Raw genomic sequence first — 12407 nt, forward strand, 5'->3', positions numbered from 1 at the left:
AAGGGAGGGAAGGTTATTTAGTTATAGGCTAATGTATTCCTTTATTTTATGGAATATTCTTTGATTTTAGAGTTGCACATATCTTTTCAAAATGTATACTTTTGCTCTTAATTTCATGTTATCCTCTCCATAATGCACTGTATAAACTAAATCTAACCAAACCTTCTTGCTTTCTCCAAAAAAAAAAAAGATTGCTTTAAAAGCTGTAATTCCTAGCATTCTAATTAAATAAGTATAAGTCATCTTTTTTAAGTAGCTTAGGTCCTAAACCCAAAACTATATTTTGTATCTTTATTATATTTGGTTTCTTAAAAAAAATGTATTCCCTGAATTAGGCCTACTTCTGTTCAATTGTTTTATTATAAGTATAAAATGAGTGTAATGAGATATGTTCACTGCAACTGATCCAACATCCTAAAGATAAATTATTATAATCAAGATATTTCTGGTGTTATAAAATATCGCATAGCCGATTAATTTTCCAAGCAAAATGTATATTAGTCAGAATTACTGCGCTCCTATTTGCCGCGCATGCGCGCAGCAGCGCTCGTTCAATGTGAAGTTTACAGCAAAATTGAACTATTTTCACGACTTTTTAAGATTTTCAGATGGAGAATATTACTGTGAAATGTAAGTTTTGCAAACACCATGTCTCAAACGCATAAAACAGCACAAAATATATGCAGTTTGATGGTGGATCGATTTGATCTATGATCGACCTCCAGGGCTGCTTAAGAAACGCGTGCACACGCAGTTATCTAGACTAGATAAACCTGGATCAAATTAGTGGGATTGCGTGAACTTGAATTACCTTTTATGAACCCGCTTTAGCCCCAATTTATTTGTTAGGTTTATTCAAGTCGGGTTTTGGAGTTTAATCCCCGCTTTTCTTAGCATCTTTTATGGAACAGCCCCCTGAAAGCAACGCGTCTAATATGTACGCATAATATGACACGCAGATTTCTCTCAATTTAGACATAAGTACCAACTTTCTTTATGTAAACCTTGAGTTTATTTGACAGTATTAGCTCAAAAAGACTCGAAAGATAACTTAGTCCAGTATCCAGGCGCTGTTAGACAGGCTTTTAGTGCATGCGCGCGTCTGCTGTTTGCGCACAGAAAAGCGCATTAGAACAGCGCTTCAGCAGCGAATGACATGTTTAACCGGCAAGGCTTTAAAGCACATGCAAATAATGAACTTTTGCGAACTGCAGTGTCCTGTTCCTCTGCGTAAACATTTAATGTGAGTATTTGTCGCGTTGTACACTGGGCTGTTGAGACGCAGACTGCTACAAAAGCACGCAGCAGCTTGCTTGCAGCAAGGATCACAGCGCAACTTTGAACTATATCGATGCGATATGGTCTAATTCCATATCCCATTTAAAAAATATATCAATATATTTTTTATATCGATATTATATCGCCCAGTCCTACCACGCTGTTCCCTTGGAGGGCGGGGGCAATAACAAAAGAAACAAAAGCTGGCTTATCCAGTATGGAAATACACACAGACAATGACACGCCCCTACTGCGAGCTAGAATCTCACAAAACAAGCCGATTTCAACCTAAAAATGTACGATTTTAAATATACCAATATTGATATCTAAAACATGGAGAGGCTTCTTCGTGATCTCAACTAACAGATTCTGCAAAAATCGAAAATCACCAGTTTTGAAAAAAAACGCTTCTTTCTCATTTTGCTCAAAAGTTGTGCTGCCGACTTGTGTCCTTACTTTCTGTGGCGGGTCCAGGGGCGCCGTATAGGGGGGAAAAGTTAGGACAATTCCAAGGGCCCCTGACTGACAGGGGCCCCAACAAATAGGTAAAAAAAAAAAAAAAAAAAAAAAAAAAAAAAAAAAAATTATATTACACACTATATAAACTATCATCATTGAGTATATTTCAAATAATAATAAAATGAATGATGTAAATATCCCCATTGACCAAAAAATAAAACATCAATATTGACCGACCACCACCCCCCTGTATCTGCATGAAATGGTTTGGTCCTGCCTTAGCGCACTCATGATCAGTGACGGACGGTGATTAGTTAGTTGCAGTCTGACAGTCAATGCACGGAGCGCTACTGGCGCTAGAAATACAGAGATCATAATGTTGAGAAGCAAAATAAAATCTGGTTTTCAGAAAAGGAAAGAGAGAAAGGAGAGAGAGGAAAGACGAAAAAAAGGATGTATTTCTGTATCCAAGTTTTTCACCAAGAAAGGTGGGTAGCCTTTAGTCTGTGAGTGGTATTATTAACCTGTTGTCCATAGTGAAATAAGCTAGCTAGCTGCAGGCTAGTGTTAGCCTAGTAAGCCTAAATTTCATCAACATTTAATCAGTGCAGGGAAACGTTTAGCAAGATATTCACATTAAATCATTGTCCATGCCCCTTTTAGCAGACTTAACAACAGAGGAGTCACCAGCCCCCCAGTCTCCCCATAACTGCACCCCTCCCTGTCCCAGTGAAGAAGGTGAGCAACACTGTGGTAATGACTTAGCATCATTACAGGGAGTCTATGTGTGGTTCTCTGTCTCTAATCTATTGCTCTTTTTTTACCATAACAAAAAGGAAAATTAAATATTTATTAATGACAGAAATCAAACACAAATTATTTTCTCACATAATGACCATTATGACAGAAAAACAAAACTCCTGTCTGTACTGGATGCAGTTAGAAACAATGAGCAGCTTACCTGAAATTACAGACAATATTAAAATAATCCAGTTTGATGCGTTGATTTAGATTGAATTTTGGCCGTTAAATGACATCTATAATACAGACTTTATTATTCCCATCATGAAGGGGCAATTTATTTGAGAAGCTTACACACACACACACACACACACACACACACACACACACACACACACACACACACACACACACACACACACACACACACACACACACACACACACACACACACACACACACACAAACAAACAAACAAACAAACAAACAAACAAACACACACACACACAAATCTATTGTATTTAATGTATGTAATCAAGTGGTGGTGATACTATATAGGTCATTTATGTCATTGTTCTGTAGTGTTAGTGTCATTTATTGGTATATGGCATATTTTAATATCCTGTATATATCACAGTATATGCAGTATGTATATCCACATGCATTGTTGTGTGCATCCTACAGAGCCAGGGCCCTCTCAGGTAGAAGGAGGAAGAAGTGTGGAAGGAATGGTAGAAGGGAAAGAAAGTTACAGTGATGATGAGGATGAGAGATGCATGGTGGAAGAAGGCAGAAGTCATAGGCAGGATGTTGACCCAGGTTTGTTGCCAGCGGATTTGACTGACAGGGACAGGGAGGCTTTTGTGAGGGCACTGTCTACCAGAGATGCTGATGATGTACTACTGCCACAGGATTCTGAGGGAAAACCATTCCCAGAATACTTATTGTACAGTAAGGCAGCCAATGGGAGGGAAAAGGTGAAGAGAGACTGGGTAACTTACAGCAAATCTTCTAATGCTCTGTATTGCATCCCATGTGTGCTTTTCTCTCATTTACAAAAAAGACCTTCTCTTAGTGCACTGAACAGCCAAAAGGGATATAACATGTCTGATGTAAAGTGGCGTAGGATGTATGATAAATTCCCTGTCCATGAGAAGAATACGGCACATAGAGATTGCTATTTGAAATGGAAGAACTTGCAACAGTCAGTAATGGCTGTTAGTGGCATTGACTCTCAGTTGCAAAAGCAGATCCAAACAGAAACTGAGAAAAACAGAGCTCTCTTGCAGAGAATCCTGGATGTAACACTGCACTTGGCATCAAGGAATTTACCTTTCAGGGGTAAAACCAAAGACCTAGATGATACCCATAATGGAAATTTCTTAGGCACACTAGAGCTTTTGTCTCATTACGATCCACTGCTTAATGAGCACTTGCAAAAAGTTAGGGACAAAAAAAAAGGAACCAGGCTGACACATTATCTGAGCTCTGACATTCAGAATGAATTTATTGATTTATGTGGCAGAAGAATTTTGAGAACAATTTTAAAGGAAAGGGAAGATGCTATTTATTTTTCAGTCATCTGTGATGCTACACCAGACATTTCCCACACTGAGCAGAATGTGGTGCTCATCAGATATGTAAGGTATAGCAAAGAAACAGACAACTGGGAGATCACAGAAAGGTTTTTAGAATTTAAGGACTTTCACAAAAAAACAGGAAGTGAGATAGCAGAAATGGTTGAAAATGTGCTTGATGACAAAGGGATAGACATTGGGGACTGCAGAGGGCAAGGATATGACAACGGGGCAAACATGTCAGGAAGGGTCAAGGGAGTCCAAGCCCAGATATTAAAGAAAAATCCTCTAGCTACATTTTCACCCTGTGCCTCCCACACCTTAAATCTTGTAGGTGTGCATGCTGCACAGACAAGCCCAGAAGTAGCAACGTTTTTTGGCTGCATCAATCGCCTTTATTCACTTTTTAGTGCCAGCCCAGAACGCTGGGCCATCTACAAAGAGAAAACAGGTTGCTCTTTGCATCGCCTCTCAGATACCCGCTGGAGTTCAAGAATCATGGCTGTTAAACCTGTAGCACAACACCTTCCTTCTGTCATTGAGGCCCTTGACAGAATACTCACGACATGTAGTCTCACCAACGAGGCCAGATCAGAGGCTAGTGGTCTGAAGAACTACTTCATGTCATTCAATGCTATTGTCCTACTCACTGTCTGGCTCAAAGTGCTGCAGTGCATTGATGACAGGAATGTGGTTATCCAGTCTGGAAAAATCTCTATTGACACAGAGGCATCCAATATCAATGCCTTAACAAAAGAGATGCTGGCTCTTAGAGATGGATGGGAGTCACTCCTGTCTGAGGCAACACTGATTGCAACACAAATAGATGTCGCACCTCAGTTTAGCAAGGAACACAGTCGGCAAAAGAAAAGGAAGAGATTCCATGATGAGACCTCTCAAGAGGAGACAGCTCATGACAGTGCAGCAACAGTGTTTCGGAACACAGTGTTTTTTACTGCTATGGACAGCATCATAAGTAATCTGGACACCAGGTTCCGCACCACTGCAGAAATAGTTGAGGAATTCTCTGCTGTTTTAAAAGTTGGACAGATTAGTGACGATAAAGTCCCTTCAGTGTGCCAACCACTTATCAAAAAATATTCCAGAGATCTCACGTCCGAGTTTGAAAACGAAATAAGACACCTGAATGCAGTATATGCTGCCACTTTCCCTCCTAACTTGTCCCCTCTTGGTCTCCTGAATGCAATTAACAAGATGCAGCTAGATAGCATTTTTGGAGAAGTCTGCATTGTCTTACGTATATTTTGTACATTGCCTGTGACTGTTGCTGGTGGGGAGAGAGCTTTCAGTAAGCTAAAGCTGATCAAAAACTATTTGAGGTCCACTATGTCTCAGGACAGGCTTTGCAGTCTTGCCATGTTATCCATTGAAAGTCAATTGGCTAGAAAGCTAGACTTCAAAGACTTGATCAATGACTTTGCTAGCAAGAAGGCTCGGCGCTGGGCTCTTGGTGAGTCAGGCTGAGCAAGGTCTAGTGATAGATGCAAGATGTTTGGCTGAACTGCCAAAAACTTGAGCTGTTATTTGAGAGAAAAGTCTTGGGGTCCAGGAGTCCATTGTTCTTATTTGTACCATGTTAACTTACCTTTTAATTTGATGTCACTGGTACTGTTAGTTGTGCAGTTATGTTAAAAAATCTGCTGTTTTGATATGATGTTAATTTTTTTTATTAAAGCTTAATGTTGAGCTGTTATTTGAGAGAAACGTCTTGGGGTCCAGACTCCAGGAGTCCATTGTTCTTATTTGTACCATGTTAACTTACCTTTTAATTTGATGTCACTGGTACTGTTAGTTGTGCAGTTATGTTAAAAAATCTGCTGTTTTGATATGATGTTCATTTTTTTAATTAAAAAGTTAATATATATTTAAGTTTTTTCGTTTTTCTTTTTTTTAAATCTGTCATTCATTTTACAATAAAAATACATTGAGACTGTAAAGGATTGCCTTAAAGCAGCACTATGGAACTTTTCCTCTTCGATCGCCCTACAGGTTGGAAGCGGATTTGTCCATTACCACTGTCGTAAATAATTTCACCACCCGCAGCCTACCGTCTCACACACACTCGCTGTTTATCTAGCACCGGCTTTGGAATGAACGATGTCCACAAACAAGGTAGAGTATGTTGCATGATTTTATTAAAGTATGATGTATTGCGACATCAGAAACGACGAAAAACAAAATAATGACTATTGTAACGCTTGCCGTAAAGCAAGTCAAATTTGTAGTTTCTTATGTCTTATTCGAACTACAGAAACACGACCCGATCTGGAAAATAATATCTGATCTGTGGTAATAGCAAATATAGAGACGCAAAGCGGAGGCATAAGTGCCTTTCACCCTGTTACAACTTGATGAACCACTGAAACGATTTTGGAAACATTATTTTGAGGTAAAAATGTTTACATACTGTTGCTTTAAGGACATTTTTATGGTGGCTTTTAATCTGGCATCAAATAGTGAACTGCATAATGTATGCAGACTTGCATTTACAAATCACCAGCAGTAAATATTGTGCTAGTACTAGTATTGAACTACAAGAAGCAAGACAGTTGCAAGGCTTTGATTAGAGTTATGTAAAGCTTTTGATGGGACAGTTAGGTCCTAGAGATTTGGTGACAACAGCTGTGCAGGGGGGGCCCAATTAGATTTTTTTGTCATGGGGCCCAAAATTCCTGGCGGCGCCCCTGGGCGGGTCACATATAAATACAGTTTAAACTAATTTGGGGAAAAGTTTTTTAGAAAAAACCTGCCTACCCTGCCTTTAATTAAAATTACTATAATATTAAAGGTTACAATTATCAACATAGCCTAAAGTATTATATAATTATTCTTATTCTATAACTGGTATGTGACAAATAAACTTTGAAATGATTAAATTTAGTTTCTATTTATTTTTGGATATAATAATCAACACTCAAATAAAAAACATGTACTGTAAATTACACATAAGGCAGGTTTGGCATTAACCCTCTCTGGGGCCTGAGGTGTTTTCTGGGTCCTGGAGGAGTTCTGACATGCTCTAACATTTGTGCTTATTTCTGTTACTTGTGACATTTTCATTGCTAAAGTCTTATTACACTGTATTCAGCACAAACTCTGCTACAATAATATGTCAGCAGCATGCATGTAAAATGTTGTAGTTTTGAGATGATGACATTTATGCGTGGTTTGTGAAAATAACAAAAAAAAAAGTCACTATAATAAGGTCATGAAACCCAAACGGATCATTTCTTCACAAGACTTTTGAAAATTGTATCACGTAGCCTAGAATATTTGCTCCAAAACTATGTGAAAATCACCCTGACTACTCATTCAGATAAGACAATCTATTTATTTAAAATTTGTAAGACATGTCTTGTGTAAGAAAGCTGTGTAAGCGTAAACATAAATATTGAGTGTTTCACACCTGAGTAAGACAAAGACCCTCCTATAATTGCCCTATTAGGTGCTATCGGGTCCTATGAGGAACCTTGCACAAAGAATGAGGAGATTTAAAAAAGAATGGCTTTTTGATTGTTTGGATTTATTTACAACATGACATTAATCCAAAGATACACAACAAATGACAAAAAAAGCACATTATTTAACACACTGAACTAAAGACAGAGACTTAACCAGTCTCACACCATTCCTGAAACATAGTACATACCTGTCATTTCCAAGGTGTTTGATTTTTCACTTTACCATGCTCATGCTCACGTTGAAGTCAGCAGGACTCATCAATAGGCATCTGGTCCCTAAAAAAAAAAAACGCTTTGAACATGCTAATATCATTAGACACTAGGGCTGCACGATTTTGGGAATACATTTTAAATTTGTTCTGGTTAAAATAGCTTTTTAAAATGTACAAAATACACACACATATATATAATGAACACCAGGTTCATGGACGCGGGAACTAGGGGTGCTTGGCAAACTGTGATGACAATAAAATGATAGCTTATAAATATTTCTGGTTGTTGTTTCTGTTCCACAACATTTTGTATGTCAAAATGCTAACATTTCATGCATATGCGGACTTGTGCAATGTTGGTGAATGTTTGAAGGTATTGTGTATAATTTGTTTTAAGATAGGTGAGGGTACAATGTGTTATAAATAATCACAATTCACATGTTTCATTTTAAATCTTTATTGAAGATTGGGTTATACAGTATAACATGTATAACTTACCTGCTTGTGAAACACAAGTGACCAAACCTGTATTGTTTCAAAAGCAGAGTATTTAAACATGGTGGACTTATTGAATGATTGGGAGAAACCATGTTGGGTACACTCCAGGGGGTGGCCGAGACTATAAATGGCTGCCAGTGTTAGTGCATGAGGAAGAGAGGGTCAGGTTGGTTTTTGTGAGGTGGAAGTAAACTAATAGAAGTCTGTGTCCCGGAAAGTTTGTGAACCAAACGATACAACTGCTGTTGTGGCTACTTTCCCACAAAGTTTGTAAATCTATATTGTTTTCTTTTCAACATTTAATTTTTATATTATTTTTCTTTGTGGGATTTTGCTGTGGGAATTGCACTGTCTGCATAAATAAATTCACCTCAACTGAGATTTCGTCGCATTGGTCTTATTATGCCTCTGATTGCGAGGGCGATCGCTAACAGAAGGCTAACATTTCTGAGCGGTTTCCCTGGGTTTTTCATGTTCGCGTGACGTATGGATGATTTGCATGTCAATCTTTTGCGGGTGTGGGTGTGGTCACATTAAAACTAATGACCCAGCTAACAGGGAACGTTCCCAGAACATTCACTAACGTTCTTTAAAAGTTGTGTAAATGTTAGTACAAAACGTTATTAAAATAATGTTTTCGGAACGTTCATATAACGTTATTAACGTTCTCATAACATTGAGAGAAAACGTTCTTAGAACAACGTTCTCGGAACGTCTCTTTGACGTTATTTGTGATTGATGAACGTTCTCATAACGTTGAGAGAAAACGTTCTTAGAACAACTTTCTTAGAACGTCTTTTTGACGTTATTTGTGATTGATGAAAGTTCTCATAACGTTGATAGAAAACGTTCTTGGAACAACGTTCTTGGAACGTCTTTTTGACGTTATTTGGGATTGATGAACGTTCTCATAACGTTGATTGAAAACGTTCTTGGAACAACGTTCTTGGAACGTCTTTTTGACGTTATTTGTGATTGATGAACGTTCTCATAACGTTGATTGAAAACGTTCTAAAACCAAAGTTCTCGGAACGTCTTTTTGACGTTATTTGTGATTGATGAAAGTTCTCATAACGTTGATATAAAACGTTCTTGGAACAACGTTCTTGGAACGTCTTTTTGACGTTATTTCGTGATTGATGAACATTCTCATAACGTTGATAGAAAACGTTCTTGGAACAACGTTCTTGGAACGTCTTTTTGACGTTATTTGTGATTGATGAACGTTCTCATAACATTGATATAAAACGTTCTTGGAACAACATTCTTGGAACGTCTTTTTGACGTTATTTCGTGATTGATGAACGTTCTCATAACGTTGATAGAAAACGTTCTAAAACCAAAGTTCTTGGAACGTCTTTTTGATGTTATTTGTGATTGATGAACGTTCTCATAACGTTGATAGAAAACGTTCTTAGAACAACATTCTTGGAACGTCTTTTTGACGTTATTTGTGATTGATGAACGTTCTCATAACGTTGATATAAAACGTTCTTGGAACAACGTTCTTGGAACGTCTTTTTGTCGTTATTTCGTGATTGATGAACGTTCTCATAACGTTGATAGAAAACGTTCTTGGAACAACGTTCTTGGAACGTCTTTTTGACGTTATTTGTGATTGATGAACGTTCTCATAACGTTGATATAAAACGTTCTTGGAACAACGTTCTTGGAACGTCTTTTTGACGTTATTTCGTGATTGATGAACGTTCTCATAACGTTGATAGAAAACGTTCTTGGAACAACGTTCTTGGAACGTCTTTTTGACGTTATTTCGTGATTGATGAACGTTCTCATAACGTTGATAGAAAACGTTCTAAAACCAAAGTTCTCGGAACGTCTTTTTGACGTTATTTGTGATTGATCAAAGTTCTCATAACGTTGATAGAAAACGTTCTTAGAACAACATTCTTGGAACGTCTTTTTGACGTTATTTGTGATTGATGAACGTTCTCATAACGTTGATAGAAAACGTTCTTAGAACAACATTCTTGGAACGTCTTTTTGACGTTATTTGTGATTGATGAAAGTTCTCATAATGTTGATATAAAACGTTCTTGGAACAACGTTCTTGGAACGTCTTTTTGACGTTATTTCGTGATTGATGAACGTTCTCATAACGTTGATAGAAAACGTTCTTAGAACAACGTTCTTGGAACGTCTTTTCGACGTTATTTGTGATTGATGCAAGTTCTCATAACGTTGATATAAAACGTTCTTAGAACAACGTTCTTGGAACGTCTTTTTGACGTTATTTGTGATTGATGAAAGTTCTCATAACGTTGATAGAAAACGTTCTTAGAACAACATTCTTGGAACGTCTTTTCGACGTTATTTGTGATTGATGAAAGTTCTCATAACGTTGATATAAAACGTTCTTGGAACAATGTTCTTGGAACGTCTTTTTGACGTTATTTCGTGATTGATGAACGTTCTCATAACGTTAATTGAAAACGTTCTTAGAACAACGTTCTCCGAAGGTCCTTAAAATGTTATTAGTATTTTATGATTTTATGAATGTTATATTTAGGCTGTCATACAGCGTTCTGGGAACATGTTATTTGCTGAACATTCTCATAATGTTAAGTAGGCTACACTTAACAAATGTGTGCTTCTTAACATTAGTTTACAATCACTAGATTTGTATGACTATATATCCATATAAACATTTTAAACATCACAGTAGTTTATAACACCACCCCAATAAACCAGCACTTATAGCGCTATAAATAATTGTATATTAACTAGTGCAAAATGCCTCTGCAAAATACATTTTTGTGTGTGTTTTTAGTAATTGTTGTTTTGGTGTGTTTGAGTGCTCATTGTTACAATTACACAGCAAAAGTTCGGTGACATCTTTATTTGTGTATGGTAGAAAGCAAATACTGATCCTGAAATAATTACATAAAATAAATGTGGAAAATTGAACTATACGATTGAGGGAGCAGGCTACACAGTGAACTCAGAGAAAACGCTATACGCTTGAGCAAAAACAGTTTGTGTATAGGCTACAAATGATGCCTGTGAAAGATATTGTGAACGCCTTGAACATGATATGTTTTGTTGGTTAATAGCATAAGCTACTATTACACAGTAGCGATAACATTAAGCGCACCAGAGAAGTACATATAATATTCAGATGTAAACAGCATAGCTGACTTACAGATTCAGTTAACATCCACAAATGAATAAGCGTGACGAATCAGGCAGCAGGCTACACACAGTAACTCAGAGAAAACGCTACGCTTGAGCAAACAGTGTGCGAATAGGTTACTATAATTGATGGCAAAGTGCCTGTTAGGGTTAGGGTTAGGGTTAGGGTTAGGGTTAGGCTCATTACAATCACACAGCAAAAGTTCAGTGACATTTTTATTTGTGCATGAAAGCAAATACTGATACTGACATAATGACATACAATAAATATGGAAAATTTAACTACACGATTCAGGGAGCAGGCTACACAGTGAACTCCGAGAAAAGCTGTGAATAAAATACAATATTCAGAAGTAAACAGTGTAGCTGACTAAATGTTTAGCTGACAGAGTGTTTATGTCAGAATGTTTATTTTTAAACAATTACCTTCTTTTGCCGATATATTTAGCGATATCTTTTGCATTTCTAATACAAACAACGTCAAACTTGACACTGCACTTACTCGTGCCCGTAGCAAGAAACCTGTCAAGTTTGAAATCCATTGGACTAACGGTTCGAGAGATATGTGGTTAACAGTATACAGACAGACAGACAGACAGACAGACAGACAGACAGACAGACAGACCTTCCTGTAATTTATAGATATGCTATTCACATTATGTGAAGCTCTGTTAAATATATTGAAATACATTTTGAACATATATTATTTAAAAAATACATTGAACATAAACCTTTTAAATTGTTCCTCATGTTACATCTGTAAATTGTGTACATATTGTGTAGCCTATATTTCATAAAATATATCCATGCCTTATCATGTTTAGTTTTTAATAAATGTTTAGCCATTTTATTTATACACCACGTTAACCATTTATATAAAGCTATATAATATTATAGACTATATTACATTATATTATAGCCTATTATAACCTATTATAAATGACTTTGTAAACATTGTTTTACACTCAATGCTTCATATTCTTATTCCGTTAACAGTTTGGTGATGG

The 12407-nt window shown here is 37.0% G+C and overlaps 1 protein-coding gene across 1 annotated transcript; it reads left to right on the forward strand.

The window, feature by feature from the left end:
• The first annotated feature begins 1924 nt into the window (after positions 1-1924).
• On the forward strand, positions 1925-5945 carry LOC307003290 (zinc finger MYM-type protein 1-like). Its single transcript, XM_079621543.1, has 3 exons — positions 1925-2225; positions 2401-2475; positions 3163-5945. Exons 1-3 carry the CDS (start codon positions 2114-2116, stop codon positions 5538-5540), a joined length of 2565 nt encoding a protein of 854 aa, XP_079477669.1. The 5' UTR covers positions 1925-2113; the 3' UTR covers positions 5541-5945.
• Positions 5946-12407: the final 6462 nt, after the last annotated feature.

Source organism: Phoxinus phoxinus (assembly GCF_949152265.1).
Source record: "Phoxinus phoxinus genome assembly, chromosome: 8".
In the NCBI taxonomy this organism is placed as follows: domain Eukaryota; kingdom Metazoa; phylum Chordata; class Actinopteri; order Cypriniformes; family Leuciscidae; genus Phoxinus; species Phoxinus phoxinus.